Source organism: Abramis brama, assembly GCF_963993115.1.
Source record: "Abramis brama genome assembly, chromosome: 18".
Classification (NCBI taxonomy): Eukaryota; Metazoa; Chordata; class Actinopteri; order Cypriniformes; family Leuciscidae; genus Abramis; species Abramis brama.
In genome coordinates, this window is record NC_139980.1 from 3,974,868 (window position 1) to 3,992,186 (window position 17,319).

Consider the following 17,319-nt stretch of genomic DNA (forward strand, 5'->3'; position numbering starts at 1 on the left):
TCCTCGTTCTCAAAACACATGTACAAAATACTCTCAATACTCCCGATCACATTTTTTGTGATGCAAAAGTCGCAAGAGTGTTCACACCATGAGAGAGGCGGATGTGAAAAGCTCAGCAGTGGCAGCGGTGTCTCGATCTTCACCGGACTAGAGGAAAATAATAATGCTGGTATAAGGTGCGTGTAATTCAAATTATTTTATTATATAACTCCCGAAAGGGCTTGACATTAACACCCGTCAATCCGCCAGATGCGAGTGTATTTCAGCGGTGGAGTGTAACGCATGTATTGAGCATAATTTTACTCATTCCCGCAGATTTTGTTTTCAAAAACACCTTTACTGATCAGCAGGTTCAACATGGTTAGGGTTAGGGGTCAGTGTAGGGGAGGGCTTTAGGGATAGGGACAAGTAATGTCAGAATATCATAAATCTAAGTGGTCAAATAAAGATATCTACTGTAATTTCAGAGATTAATCAGACTCAGAATCAGATAAATCAGCCTCAGCATTATCAACATCCCCAAAAAGTGCAATAATATATCATAAAGACGTACTTGGGTAAGGCATTTGTCCAAAAGTCATAATTTCATACAGTAGGATCCCAAAAGACCAGACGTCAGATTTGATGGTAAATTTGTTCTCGAGCATGGCCTCGGGTGCAGTCCATTTCACTGGAAACTTGGCTCCTTCTTTGGCCTCATAAACGTTCTCACCACTGTCCTCAGTGTCCATCTAAAGGGAACATGCAGTGGGGAAATTAAAAGTACCGTTTTTTGTATTCTTTATATACAGTCAGGGCATACACTATTGCAGTGGTTCTCAACTGGTTTGCATCAGAACCCAGATTTCATATTGGACATCAATTGGTGGTTTGTTTATTGTACAAAAGTAAACAAGAATGTCCTTCAAATGAATTGGATAGAGCCAACAGCATGCAAATTTATTAAAATGACAGAAGCTGAATAGGGAAATTAACCGTTTTGTAAATGAATAACAGCAGAATTGGATTAGCACTGGGCCAAATATTGAAATATACAACCTTTGATGTCACAGCAAAAGCAAAAGCTGTCCGCGACACTATCATGACAGACGCGTGAGCCATTTTTGGGTTTAAGAACCACTGCCCTACAGGCAAGCTAAGGAAGTCAAGCCTTCTTATAAAAATTGAGACTATTTCTCACCTGAATAACTCGTGCCAGGCCAAAGTCGGCAACCTTGCACACATTGTTATCTCCCACCAGAACGTTTCGCGCTGCAAGATCTCTGTGAATGTAGTTCTGCAACTCTAAGTACGCCATGCCAGCAGCCACTTGTGCTGCCATTTCTATCAGATCAGACATTTGCAGAGAAGCACCTCTGTCTTCTGTATGAGAGAAAGATAGAGAGAGAATATGCAATAAATACAATCGATGTATTACCGAGGCATACAGTTAACACACATCAAATGAAGAGGGCTGCAGACCCTCCATCAACATTTTTGTCTGAAATGAATCCATGACTGTGATGTGGGTCATCATAACCTCAGCAGCACTGTCAAAGAGAACAGCGTTTTGCATGCTTCTATAATCAGGTACTCTACTGAATTAAAAATGAAATATTTGACTGCACAAAAAATATGACATAAAAAGTAGGACATGTGGTATGCGTAATATTTATATTTTGTTTTATTCACAAATTAACTGCAGCTTCAAATTAAGCTAACCTCAAGAACCTATTGCTTATTAATAACCTTTATGAAATATGCTATAATTCAATATGGATAATTCAAATAAATAAAGATTTTTAAAATAACAATAACAAAACACTCTGGGCCCTAAGAATCTTCTTCTTACCATACATTGCTGGGTACAAAAACATGACAAATAAACAAATCTACACAAAAACAACAAAAACAAATACACTTAACTGTAAACTCACATTATTTAACATCTTAAACGCCACTAAACATCTAATTTTTCCGCACCTCTGATTATATGCATTATTTCATGATTCATGATCATCTGTCTGATTCACAAAGGTATTGATGTTAAGTTTACTTTTTATAGCTTCCTTTGATTGTATGTATTGGTAGCGTTCTTTTTTTTCTGGAATATTATATTTCTTTTGTAATTGACTCATGTATGACTTCTGAACATTTTCAAAATTATCTTTTAAGTTTAATATTCTTTTCTCTTTCATTTTTGGGAAGAGAAAAGATTTTTTGTTGATAGTAAACAATGATGTTCCATAATGGTGTCAAACTGGTGAGGAGGCGAGATGAAAAAGACTGTTAGTTTTCCACCACGCTAATAATGTCGTACTCATATTAAGGTATTTAAAACGATTATGTTTCTTAATGTTGATGTCAATAAAAGGGATATTATTTATTGGTATCTCTTGAATTAATGAGTGTTCTGTATCTTTCCAAGCTAAAACTAAATCACTAGACCCATATTTAATGTACTTTAACTGTATTGCTAAGAAATAGTAGTAAAAATGAGGTGCATTTAACTCTCCGAAAGGTTTGGGTTTTCTTTAAGGTTGTCAAGTCAAGTCAAGTCACCTTCATTTAACACAATATACATTCTTTCAAAGCAACTTTACAGTGATAATAGGAAATTAAAGTAACAGAGATTGTTTTGGCTTTACAGCAGCTCTAAAATAAAGTTATTGTCCATAAAGAATAAAGAATAAATTTATTGTCCAGCTAAAGTTTTGATTGATTCACTTCCGTTGCAAAGATCATTAGTTATTAACTTAGGGGCCGCTTACACGACACCGTTCTAATAGAAAACCCTTAATGCGGTCCGACCTGCTCATCTGCACAACAACAGTGCCTGGTGGCTCGAGAACGCAAACCTTGAAAGAGGTTCCAAGGTGCAAGCATTGAAAATCATCTCCGCATAAACTTCAAAAACTCCAATCTGTGAAAACACTGACAGTGTGTGAATGTGTATTACGTGTTTAGCCTATTGATATGCTTGTTTGAATAAATATGTGCGCACGCAGTAGTCTTTCTTTACAAATTGACCTCAACAAATTACTTGTCTGGCCTTAAAATTCAGAATTCAGAATTTTTTGTCGCTTCCGCATATCCATGTGAACTGGAATCATTTTGACAACGTTTTATCTGTACAGAGGTAGGAGAAGGATCTACCGCCAGCAGTCGATTTTGATATTCTAGGTATTATCAACTGGTCGGAATTTTGAGATCGCAATAGACGTGAAGGACTATAATGCGTTAAGAGCTCGCTCAAGTACTGCGGTGAACCATTTAGTGCTTTGTAAGTAATCAGCAATATTTTTAAAATCTATACAATGTTTAATAGGGAGCCAGTGCAGTGTTGACAGAACTGGGCTAATATGGTCATACTTCCTGGTTCTGGTAAGAACTCGAGCTGCTGCGTTTTGGACCAGCTGTAGTTTGTTTATTAAGCGTGCAGGGCAACCACCCAATAGAGCATTACAATAATCTAGCCTTGATGTCATGAATGCATGAACTAACTGTTACATGTTTGTCATTGAAAGCATATGTTGTAATTTAGATATATTTTTAAGATGGAAGAATGCAGTTTTACAGATACTAGAAACGTGGCTTTCAAATGAAAGATTGGTATCAAAGAGCACACCCCGGTTCCTAACCAACGACGTAGAATTGACAGAGCAGCCATCAGGTGTTAGACAATTGTTAGACACATTATTGGACAAAAGGGTTTTTTTGTACAGAGGTTTTCTGTCCAATAATTAGAAACACTGTTTTTTCAGAATTAAGTAGTAGGAAATTACTAGTCATCCAGTTTTATACATTGCGTTAATTTTGTGAATTGGTAAGTTGCGTCAGGGCGTAAAGAAATATAGAGCTGAGTATCATCAGCATAACAGTGAAAACTAATGCCATGCTTCCTAATGATATCTCCCAAGGGTAGCATGTACAGAGTGAACAGTACTGAGCCTTGTGGTACTCCATCTTGAACTTGTGATCGATAAGACATCTCTTAATTTACTGCAACAAACTGATAACGGTCTGTAAAAAGTATGATTTAAACCATGCTAATGCAATTCCACTAATGCCAACATAATTTTTGAGTGATTTTAAAAGAATGTTGTATTCAGTGGTATCAAATGCAGCACTAAGATCGAGTGACACTAATAGAGATGTGAGTTTGATTCTTGGTTTCCGTCCTTTCCAGTAGAAGGTATTAACAATTGTATTGAGAAAAAGAAAACAGCTAGAGTGGGGGAAAACAGGGGTCATAGAAGAAAGGTAATTAATTTTTGGTAAGATATTCATTTTAATGGAATATATTCTGGCCATCAAAGAGATGGGGGGATTGTTCCATTTGTCTAGGTCTAGACTTTAATTCAAACACAACTAATACAAAAGCTGCAGACATTAACTGATGCATTAAGACCTGGGTCAGTAAACCAAGAATGTGTCCATTTTTCTTATTTTGTTTAAAGATCATATTTTCCAATTACTACATTTACTATCCTTCAGAAATTAAGACATTTTATGGTCCCTCTTATTTTGATTAAAACATAAATAAAATTTGCAGATTCTGCAAGGTGACCGCAACTGTATTATACCTGCTACTAACGGCATTCATGATTGACATTAAAAATATGACAAGGAAGCATAATAGCCTGTGTAAACTGTGTTCCTCCCTCTCTCCAACACCGTGTCTGTAAATGACCCCTTCTGACAACAAAGCAGTGCTTTACTGGTAACTAAGCTATTCATAGGTTGATTTCTCAACCTATTTTGTTCAAATCAACAAGCAATGTTATCTCAACCAATTGTATTGTTTGAAATTTTAAAGTCTGACCAATGGAAAAGCCTGTTTTAACAAACAAACTTCAATGGCCTATTATCTTTATAAAATGACAGCAACAACAATATTATATGTTTGTATGTATTATCCATAATAATCACATACAATAATATACTGTGTATCAGCCTAAAAAACACAGAATTCAACATCAGTTATTGTGTACATCACAATTACAGCTGATGCTAATTATGAAACTTATTGATTAAAGCCTGCTCCTGTTGTGTCAACATTTTGTATTTCATTTAGCTTTTTTTGTGTATAATTGAATAAATTTTTCATAGAATTTCATCCAAAAACTTGTACTGTACAAGAATATGGTATACAGTTACCCTACATAAAAGGTGGGGTATTTTAATGTAAATTCTATCAATCCAAAATGAATAATCATATTGAGGGAAATACCTGACAATTATGATTTTTGTCATGCAGACGTGCAGCACATGTGTGTCTTACTTTTCAGATAATCTAGAAGGCTTCCGTGGTTCATGAGCTCTGTGATGATGTAGATGGGCTCTTCCCTAGTGCAGACAGCATATAGCTGGATTAGTTTGGGGTGACGGAGTTTCTTCATCATCTGAGCTTCTCGCAGGAAGTCTTTTGGATCCATAGTTCCTATAACACATACAGAAGCCCATCAGGTATGTTTGGAGTTATGTCTATCATACATATGTGTATCCATCTTGTCTCTGTTTGTGTATGTACCTGGTTTGAGTGTCTTGACTGCAACAGCTGTTGTGTCATTCCATCTGCCTTCAAAGACCTCCCCAAACTGCCCCGCTCCCAACTTCCTCAGGAGTTTTAAAGAGGAACGTGAGATCTCCCAATGATCCACAGTGTTATAAGACAGACCATGAGTTTCTGGAGCTATTGTCTAGAAACACAAACAAAAGCAAGGAAATATGTATTGGATTGAATATTCATTTGAAAATTGAATTGAATAGCTCCCTGACGTACTATTCTAATAGGTCAGTTGCTGTATTCTGAGGTCAAATATTTTTGTATAATTTCATCATTGTATCACATTCTTCGAACAAATAAATATCTCAAATTAATATATCATGTCATTGTATTTATGTATGTATCAAGTACGAGAAAGAACAATATTTTACTCAATAATACTCACCGATTATTTTTGCAAAAAAAAAAACTTTCAAACTTTTCTTTGACAGAACAAATTATGGATGTAATAGAGAATGTTACACACTTTTTTGCAGGGTTCTGCCAAACGAACACAGAGACCATCTTCATATCTGGAGTAGTTCTCCACTAGATCTCTCAGTGTGGTGAAATTCTGAGTCCTTGACACATAGTAGCCACCACTATCCAACTTTCTGATCTTATAATGCTTTACTTTTCCTTGGTGCAGCACTACAAAAGAGACAGAGAGCACGTCAAGAAACCCAGTACAGAACTCATGATGAAAGTTGGACTAATAAGAAAACATAAATAGCTTTTTCAAAGTAACCAGTGCAGGGAACAGCTACTTTTAAATGTAATGCGCAACAATATTACATTACTCCCTAAAAAGTAACTGATTGCATTACTTAGTTCATTTTTATGAAAAGTATTGCGTTGCATTATTTTCGCAATACTTTTTCTCAGCTGGGCTAGGCTTGCTTGCTTGTTTTTAATAACAAAAAACAAACAAATTTGAAGAAAAAAATAATAATACATTTTTTGGCAAATGTAAAGGCCCTTTCTCACCATAATGAATAAGCATCAAATGAATAAGCATCAGGCTGAAGGAAATGCAACTTCACAGCCTGTACAGTAGAGGGTGTAGCTCAAACAAATAAAGTTTAGAACTCTTATTTTAGCAATAAAAAATGAAACACAAATGTGATGTTTAACTAAAGTCATTCATTTTTGCTTATTAATATGGCTGAATTGGATCACATTGCTCACATACATTCTAGTCCTGATTTTGCTGTACCACAACAGAGAAATAAACCTTTATATCTAAAGGCATTAAAATGAACGATTGCAACCATGGGATTGTAGATTGAGATTTCTATTCATTGCAGAAAGTGTTCAGCCTTATATTAAAAAAACGCTTTTGGACTTGAAATAGTAATAATTACCTTTACTCTATAACCACAGTACTCCAATACTGAACTACACAGACCAGTATACTAGTAGTTCTCAAACTTTTAGATGGCAAACCACTTTAACAATAAAACAAATATTGTGATCTACCCAACTGATCTACTCTGGGGGAAACCAGACATTCAATCCACTGTTAAGGCCCGTTCACACCAAGGATGATATAACGGTAACAAAAAAGAAAATAGTTTTTCTTAAGATAATTGTCTAAATTTAAAAAGAATAGTCCACATCACAACTTTAATTATAATGGCACAGAGGAACAATATTGTTGGAATCAACTTCAAAACAGTTTTCTTCAGCTGATTAAAAAAATAAAAACTTTGATAGCTAATCAGAACCCATCCTGCTTTAATGCTCTTGCTTAATAATTTTCCTGTCAAATGTCTCAGTCATATAATATAATATGTAATACTAAGTAAGTAAGTAATAATTTATAACAGTTTTTTACAAACATAAAACAGATTGAAATCTCACAAAATGTACAGTATACAAAAAGTATGCTATACATACAATAAACAAACAAAGGGAAAAACATTTTGCAGCCTGCACTGTAAACTGTGCCGGAGATACACGTCACCATTATCACATATCACCATTTCTTTTCTTTTTTTTAATCAATATAAATATTTTGAATATACTACCGATTTGTGAAACGTTCAACCGTTCGGCAAGTTTGTGTCATGTGCTGACAATAAAGAGTAGTTTAAAATCACAATTAACTGTCTACTCTACACCTTTCACTCAGCAGAAAAAAAAATAAAGAAATAAAGATTTAACATTAATCGTGATAAGTATCGATATCGACTGATATGAACAATTTTAACATGAAAATATTCTTGACCATATTGCCCAGCCCTAATTTACAGTTATCTTTATAGTTACTGTTCTTGGTGTGAATGGCCCTTCAATCAATAAAACATTATCTGAGAACAAAGTGCACACTCTCAAATCTAGAAATATAGTGATAATATTTCATTGGTGGACTGAGGAATTAGGCTGTGCTCCTTGTGTAGTTTGAGATCTGTGATACAGGGAGTGGCACTGAAAGCTCAGGATACATTCAAGTGTTAATAAGTTGGTGAGTAATCACTAATCAATGACACTGACTGTTGCTATAAATAGGCACCTTGAGCAGAGTCTACATCACAAGTTTACCTCATGATCTTTAAATGTCAATTCTGTTGAAGATTATGAGCAATTAAAAAAACATGTGAAATGACGCTAAGACTCCGGAATGAGGAAATACTTGTTTATATTTCTTGTCACTAATCAGGAAGCACATATATCAGCCTTGGTTTGAAAAAACATTTAAAATTATTTAACTTAAGTTCTGCTTTTGATGACAGATAAATCTTTTAACCCAACATCCACATTTTAGCATGAAACAAATGCAAATTACTGACTGGAAAAATTCTCATACTGGTAAGATGAGATGAAAATAATGATCACATCATGTTGATTGCTGCTGGTATGTATATATTTAATTAAAAAACGAATGAAAATGAGTCGTTACATGGGCAGTGTCCCGCGGTGGCTGTATACAAAGCGCACAATGACGGAGAATCAGTGCAAAGTCTTCATTGTATAAATTAAATATAATTAATCTTTGTTAAAGCTACAAAAGTGATTTTCTCTTTGTATTTTGTTGTTTGATTAACATTAATGACTCAGCAGGAATATTAGGCTGCTGTCACTTTAAGCCCGAATGCACAGATCCAATATGATATGCATCCGTAGTCTTTCTCAGTCGTTTACAATCACGTAAGCCATGGCCGACTGTTTATAACGACACTCGCTGAGAAAGGCATTTCAAGATCATTTTGCGTGTATGTGTCCGTTCGAGCACAATTAGACAAGAAAGAGAACTGCATTCGGTTCAGAATTGAGTTCCCTTTTGCATCTTTGTGTGCTCAAACGGTTTGAAATTGCTTGAATGTTTAAACTGACAGGACCTAAAACCAGGGCTGCCAACTCTCACGCATTGAGCGTGAGACTCACGCAATTGACACTTTTCACACGCTCTCACGCCACACATCCATTTTCTCACGCACAGAAAAATTGTGGAGCAAAGAGGTACTTTTAATATTAAACTAATTCTCAGCTCTTAGATTCCGTCAATTTTATTACGAAATTCAGACAAAAATACGTTTGGCGCTTGTAAATGTGACGTGACAGATCGCTATAGCGCCTCAGTTCAAGTGCACGTGAACCGATCATCTGTTACTTTTTATTTAAAGATGGAGTACAACTTACCGAAAGTATACATAATATCGACCAATTAGTGTTTTTCAACCACGGAAAGAGGTCAATATAACAGCAGGAGAACTATTATGTCACATTACGTTACATTTACCTCAGGAAAGCCATTTAACGACCATAGCATGTTAATTGAATAGAAAAAATAGCTAGAGAGGAGATTTTGCTGAGCACTATATTACATATTTATTATATTTTTACTTATGTCATTAAATAATTGTTATTATAACAAAAACTGCATTATATTTAATTTAATGTTATTTTTAACCTTTAATAATACCAGCAGATTGGGCCCTCTATTTTTACAGCATTAGGTGAGATTATTTTTTTAAATAAAATTTAAAATAAACATGTATCCAAATTAGTCAATATTGAATCAAAATCGGAATCAAATCACAAGAATGGAATTGAAATCTTGAATTTTTTGTCAAGCAATAATAAAAACTGTATCCTATATCAGTCATTGTACAATGTAAACATTGTAACATGTTGTCACTAAACTTCATAAAATTCTATTTAGTTACCAAATGTTTTGACAATCGCAATTACACTTATTGTGATGCAATATTTGTTTTTACATTTCGCATTTTGCATTTCGAACCGTGGTGCCTAGTCTGTACAGCTCAACTACCATCCCTATACTTGACATGACTAACAGGGAACATTCTCATTACGTTCTGGCAAGGTTCTCTCACAGTTATGAACAAACGTTCTTCCAGTAATATTACTAGAACATTTGTTCAATTTTATCTGGTCCTCAAATAATGTTATCAAAATGTTAGCACAGAAACTTTACATTGTTTGTAGAAGGTTTTTTAAATGTCCTCATAATGTTGGGAGAAAACGTTCTTCGAACAACATTCTTTGAACATCCTTTAAACATTTAGAAGGTTGTGTATGCGACTGTAAAAGAACATCTTGGAACATGGGAAAGTTATGTAGCCTGTCCCATTGTTGTTGTTCCTAGCTTTTCTCTTAAATTTATGTAAAGGTTATGAAAGTGTTAGAACAAACACTTTCAAAACAATGTTCATGAAATCACCATATATTGTCATTAGTATTTGATGAATGTTCTCATAATGTTTGCAGAAAGCATTCTTTGAAAAACATTTTTCGATTGTCCTTTAAATATTAAAAATCACTAACTCGTTGGCTTAAAAATGGCTTAAAGTTGGATCTTACACAGCAAATCCCTGTGGACATATGAACACTGCCACAGTACAGAGTGTTAGATGTAACACTGAAGCAGTGTTCATTTTAAACAAATCTTTAATGTGACTCGTGTACAACGAGGTGTCTCAGAAAGTGATTCCTTCATTTTGTGTTGAGCGCTTTTGTATTTACACTGTCTGAATCGTTCCCTATCCCCTATATAGTGCATCATGTGCCATTCTGGGGCACTTTAGATTCTAGAGAGCATTTGATTGAAAAATCTGAAAATCTGATGAGAAGCTGAGTGATGTCATCAAAATAATGTATCCATATTGGCGGAAGTGAGAGACTAAACGTTTTGAATGCTTATATCTTATAAATGCGAATTTTGTCATTGTTTTGGAGCACACTAGCTTATTGATGACATTCATACGAAAAGCCAAAAAAACTTTAATTTTGATTTCATGGTGACATTAAAGGGGTGGTTGAATATGATTTCACTTTAGTTAGTGTGTAATGTTGCTGTTTGAGCATAAACAACATCTGCAAATTTACATCGCTCAAAGTTCAAATCAAAGGGAGATATTTGCTTTTAAAGAAATTGCTTTTTAAGGACTACAACAAACGGCTGGTAGAGACTACACGAGCTTCCTCCTGGGTAAGTGACATCACTAACCCTAAAATTTACATAAACCCCGCCCCCGGAACATGATTTATAGATTATCAAGACAGAATATGCTGATCAATGACTAGAAATGTTGTCTACATGTTGTCACTTCTTCTTGAGTCTTTCCATCTTTCTGAATCTGGTTTGAACATGAAAAGCCCAAAAGCTTTTGAAATTTCCAGTGCATGTGTGTGTGAGGTAAAAGGACACAAGCTCTTGAAGCTCCGCCCTCTGTGCCGGGAGCAGCAGCTCATTTGCATTTAAAGGAACACACACAAAAACGGTGCGTTTTTGCTCACCCTCAAAAAGTGACAACTTTAACATGCTATATAAAAATATCTGTGGGGTATTTTGAGCTAAAACACTCTGGGGACATCAAAGACTTATTTTCTTACATTATCTTGTGAAAAGGGCATTATACCACCCCTTTAAGGAAACTAAGCATTTTTATGATCTTGAAATGTTAAAGATTTTTATTTTCTTGGAATGTTACAAATCAACATTCATACAGTACAAATAAGTTGAAAGAATGTTTCAAGCACTTGCATTTAGGGTTGTCACGATTCCTCAATTAAATTCAAGTACTCGTTTTCAAAAAATCTTCGATTGCAATTTGCCCCTGCTGATTAACTGGAAAAAAATACCGGAAGTGGCGCATTCCATGGACGAGAATCCGTGAACCGTATTATTAGACCGTTTTCAAAGACTGCAGCTCAGTTAACAAGCTCCATCTCTGCTGTTGCTGCTGCTTATAACGTTCATCTGGGAACGCAACGAGCACTATTTCACCAGATTTGTAATGTAAAACATTCATAAACCTAAGCTAACACAGGAGAACACATCAGTGTTTCCTAATATGCAAACTGTTGTTTATTGTGATTTAAAAATTAAAGTTTAAACCCTCGCTCTGTGTTTGAATGTTTTGATGTTCAAGAAATTACAGTAGCTATAACATTTCTATTCTATTCTTTTAGTTTACATATACTAAAATAAAGTATTTTCCATGTGGTAAATATATATATAACCTATTAATTGATTGAATTTACAGAAAAGGTACTATATCGTGATATATTTCGTTATCGGGATATGAGATGACTTATATTGTGATATGAGATTTTGGTCATATCGCCCAGCCCTAATCGTTAGTGACAGCCCTACTTGCATTGCCAAACAGTAACTTTGACAAAACATCATATTTGAGAGCAATAGTTCTTTTTAGAGATTTTTATTTTTATTTTTTTATTTGATGTCAAAAAACAATCCCATAATAACATGTATAGTTTCACAGCTGCACGTGTGAATATTATTAAGGAATTCAAAATAGGTTAATGTACCTGAGAGTGAGAGTTCTCCTGCCTGGCTTTCACAGTTTCTTATTAGAAAAGCTCCATTGCTGTTTTCTGGAGACATCAACATCTTCTCGGCATCCAAGCGCTTCGTTTCTGGAAAATACCATCTGCGGTGGAAGAGCAGCACAACGTTATTTGAGCTTGATATCGCCCAATATTAGAGGTCACACAATAAAATTTACTTTTCCTTTTTCCTTTGGTGTTCTGAAATCTTTGTACTAAAAACTGGTGTGTAATGGCTAACACAATATTTAGTAATGCAATATTTAGCCCAGTGTTTCTTTCATATGTTAGACTGGTAATTCACACTTCTGTTGTTGCTTATGAGTTCGCAAGATTGTTACTTTACCTATTCAGCTTTTGCCATGTTAAAAAATTGGCAAATTGCTAGGCCTGTGCCGTTCCTGATAATGTTAATACATTTCAATGTTTGATTTAAAGGACAATTAAGTTTACTTCTGTACGAATTATTAATGTGTTGGTTGCCACTTCATATCCAGTATAAGGCCCTGTTCACACCAGGGGCCTGTGCCATGATGCTAGTTGAACAAACTCAGGGTTGCAGAATTAGTTTTGAGTTGACAAAACCAAACCAATTCAACCGGGCTTTGTTGGTACTATGATGCTGATCATCAACTTTCTCTGTCAACTCAGGCTTTGATCCTGAGTTTAGGAGTTTAGGTGTGACGTCAGCAGCCAACAGCCAATCACATGCTGAGAAAGAGTGAAACTGCGATTCATTTCTCTCTTCTGCCGAATATTACGAGATTGAAAAATAGGCTATTAACAATTTAAACAAATTCACACAGCAAGAAGAAAATAGCTGTCTATGAAAGAGGACAACTAAAAGAAAAAGTCTTGCTATATCAGTGCAAGTAAAAGTTGTGAAGTTAGTTAGCTGATAAAGGTATAGAGAGAATTGAACATTTAAGCTCACATGTAGTAATTTTATAGCTTTATCTATTGATTCTAAAGTGTATTTATATTACCTTTATATATTTATTAATTTAAACTGTGCGTAATATTAATTGACAAACTAAAATTGTACGTGTGTGATCGATTAAGGGTATACAAAATTATTATTCTAAATAAGCATTACTAAAAGCCAGAAGATTTTGTCTTTAAAAATCATTTTCTATGTAGTGATCTTTAATTTGAAGAAGAAACAGGTGGAGTGACTTTATCGCATCAGACATGTGTCACTTTGCTCACAGCTGATTGGTCCAAGTTTGGTTTGCATCCTCTTACCTGGAACATCACCTGACCCGGACCAGGTTAGCCGTGGAGCGTAAGTTACTATGGCAATGAACACTGCTAAAAGCCAAACCACTTTCATGGTGCCTAAAACCCAGGGTTGGCGCAAACTACACTGAAACATATCGGGCTAGCCACCTTCACCGGCTTCATGGTATAGGCCTCGGGTATTAAGATGTGTTTTGGTCGATCGGATCACAAGTGGATGACGCTAAATACAGGATTGCTTTCATAGTGTAAACGCTCATGTGGTGGAATGCGTTCAAACAGCCACAAAAGACCGTCTTCTCTTTGTCTACTGATCTAATGCATTATGGGAAGCGCGCTAGCCAGACAGGATTTAAACTTCGTCGGCTGAGGAACCAAGTTTGGTTTGAAGATGAAAAACGTACACAATGTTCTCTTCTCATCATTTCTGATTTCTAACACACACTCACAGTGTTTGGCTGGTCTTGTGTCTGTCAGAGCAGAAACTAAAGCTGCTGCTCTTTCCCGTCGTCTCTGGTCACATTCATATGAAAATTGCTCAAGCTTTTTTGTCCATCAGATTGAAAGATCTGAAAAAACCCAAACATTTACCCGCCCATAAACCCTTCCCTCGAAGAAATCAGGACAGAAGTGTTTGAAAGTGGACAAAAGAGCCGGATTAAACACCAGATGTAAACGGGAATGTGTCTCCCTCGTCTACTTGTGATCCGAATTGACTAAAACACATCTTAATACCAGGTGTAAACAGGGCCTAATATCATGCGTTCTGAACTTCTAAGCAAAGTCAGCTGAGAACCACGGCAGGTCTAAAACAATTGGGCAAGTTCAAACAAAGACTATAAAATTCTTATTATATCATAAACTAACCTTTGGTTTCCTCAGTTCTTATGATTGTTGACATATACACATTGCAGAGACTTGTGTCCAGCAGGTTTTAGTAATGTCTGAATCTTTAGCTAAGCATTTGCTGACACATGATGCTGTCACCTACCAGCAGTACAATGAACTGTAATAAAGTCTTGTCAACAGACTACATTTGACTGAAAGTATGTCAAATAGCTACAAAACAAATTTACACTAAAGCACATTACGTAGTTGGTGGCAGAACCAGAAAAACTGGAAAGTAGGCTACATACATACGACAGAAACTATTCAGTGTGCCAAAATGACAAAGCATACTAGCCTTAAGTGAGAGATAACATCACACACAACAAATGTTGATCATTATCAGAATTACAAGTATAGCATAATAAAATAAAAATGTTAAACAATTTATTTCAATTTACTTATTGAAAGTGTGTTTTTTTTTGTTTTTTTATCAGTTTATGGCACTTATAGTGCACAGAGCTTAGGAATCATTAACAGGCTCAATACTTCCTGGTTATCCACTGAACATTAACCAGCTTCCCTTAAAGAATCAACAGACAATAGAAATAGAATCTGCCGCCAGGAATCCTCATACTATTGCTGAATGCAGAGTTGGTTTCAATTACTCTTAGGACGTCCAGGGTGTCTATGCATGCATTACAAATACAATACACTCTTATACATTACAAAAGCGCTTCTCAAACCTGTCCCCATTATTGCACATGTTGGATATCCCCCTTATCAGACACACCCAATTCAAGTCTTGCAGTCTGTTCTAATGTGCTGATGAGTTGAATCAGAAGTGTTAGGTGAGAGACACATTCAAAATATGCAGTGGTCGGGGTCCCTCCCTATTATACAGGACAACGAGGACAGGTTTGAGAAGCACTGCATTACAATACCGGTTATACAATTAGGCTACTTCATACAGTGCCAGTTGTTTGTACTGCTGGTATGAATTAAAAAGAGATGACTAATTATGTTGTCATGCTCATGTCATGTGCATTGAGAAAGGCAGGAGACCATTTCTGACTAGGGGTGTAACAATACAAAACCCAAAATGAAAATTTCTGTGTGAGAGTTTTACTGTCTGTTCTACATTAAACTACTATAGCCTATACATTGTTGAATAATGTATAATAATGCAATGGGGGGATATTTGTGGGTCCTGATAATGCCAAATGTCTTATGTTACCAGTAAAAAGTGGCTTACTTTATTTTAAATATATCTAGTCAGTGACAGAGTGCAAGCATACAGTATTCGTCTAAAATAATTCTGTATTTTTAGCTTCAGAATCATTTTTTATTATTATTCTGGGGTCACCATTGTCCTGTGCTTTGGGTCCAAGCCTATTTATTTACACCCACAATGTAATACCAAATTTAGCATTTTAATCAACAGTACGTTTTTTGTTAACCTTTAACCATACGTCTGGGAGTATCGCAATAATATCGTACCGTGATAAATCGAATCGTCACATGTATCGTTTACACCCCTATTTCTAACCATAACTCATTCAGGGAAATACTTCCTAACAAAACCACAATGTGATCCCCTGTATCCCAACTAATCTTTAAAAAATACAATCACATGTAGGCTATTAAATCACTTTAAAGATATTTAAGACAGACATAGGCTACAGTTTCAGGGTTTCCACAGAAACTTACGGTTCAGCATCGAGGCTTTCCACAGGTACAACATAGTTAGCAGGAATGTATCCCTCTTTGTTCGCCGAAATCCCGGTGATTCCTCTCGCCATCCACCAGTCATCGCCTTTAGTGAGAGGCTCCAGTTTATCCCCTGCGTTAAAGCTCAGGTCATCATCCGTGCGCGCCGTGTAGTCGTACAGCGCGACGTAAACGTAGCCGGGTTTCTCCACAGGTGTCGGCGGTAACTCCCGGACAGGAGCCCTCGCAAACTCATTCTTTATCACTTCAATACGCGGTTTCACAGGGGCAGGTGAGGTGTCATCCGCAGGGTCTCTGAAACACGAGAAAGTGCTCTGACAGCACAATAAAACCCTTTCTCTCAAGTCTTCCATCGTGAAATTGTTCATCAGTCCCGTATGTGTAGCCTAGATCAAGTTAAATTGAAGCAGTATATCGCATTTCAGTGATCCATAGGGTCAATCTCATTCTAGTGGATGTTGAGTGGACTTGAGACGAAGCGTTTCGTCCATTCTGTGAGCTTGAGAAACCACTTTGACCGCTGTCACGAGATGGCACAGCCCTGTCGAGAGGGACGAAGGTGATTTATTGCTTGCAGTCAAAAAAATCTGTTCGCATTTCCTGGTCACATTATTCCTCAAACGCCATTCAAGATCTTTCTCCGCTCCGCGATCCTGTCGAGGCAGATATCGTTTTACACAAACTTATTATTTAGCCTACTTAAAACTTGAGAATTTTTATGTTAGAGTTAGTGACACACATTGTCGTGCTTAGATATGATTCTGAGACAGGTTGTTCCTTCAAAACGCCCTCAGGACAGAGTCTCCAAAGGCATTACGCAATGAGTAATACAGTGGCTAGTTTACAAGCTTGAAGCTAAATTAAAACACGACAACATTACTAAATTAAATCAAATGTCGTTAAATGACATCAACTTAATTCTAAAAAATCAAGTCATTTGTAGGCTGCAGTTTGCATGCCTTTGTTATTTAGAAACTCCTGATTCAATAGCCACATTGATGATTTGTTTGACTATTAGGTAGCCAACTTCAAGCAAAGCAAAATAAGGGGAAATCTTGGTTCTTTATAGGAAAATAAGGGACATTCAAAATATTTGTACTGTACCACATAGTGCATTGTCTGTAGTTGAGGAAAAAAGTCTCTCTTTTTTTAACCTGAATTTTACCTTAAAACTGATTTTT

At 35.9% G+C, this 17,319-nt stretch overlaps 1 protein-coding gene across 1 annotated transcript in view; it reads right to left on the reverse strand.

Annotated features, from left to right (window-relative positions):
• Positions 1-16,941, reverse strand: part of frk (fyn-related Src family tyrosine kinase) — a 19,165-nt gene extending 2,224 nt beyond the window's left edge. The window contains exons 1-7 of the mRNA XM_084091191.1: positions 16,118-16,941; positions 12,326-12,447; positions 6,015-6,178; positions 5,513-5,681; positions 5,264-5,422; positions 1,181-1,362; positions 554-731 (exon numbers count right to left, since the gene is read on the reverse strand). Of these exons, the coding sequence (XP_083947317.1) occupies positions 554-731; positions 1,181-1,362; positions 5,264-5,422; positions 5,513-5,681; positions 6,015-6,178; positions 12,326-12,447; positions 16,118-16,506 (1,363 nt within the window). The 5' untranslated portion in view covers positions 16,507-16,941. The remainder of the gene's footprint in view (positions 1-553; positions 732-1,180; positions 1,363-5,263; positions 5,423-5,512; positions 5,682-6,014; positions 6,179-12,325; positions 12,448-16,117) is intronic.
• Between the last annotated feature and the right edge of the window lie 378 nt (positions 16,942-17,319).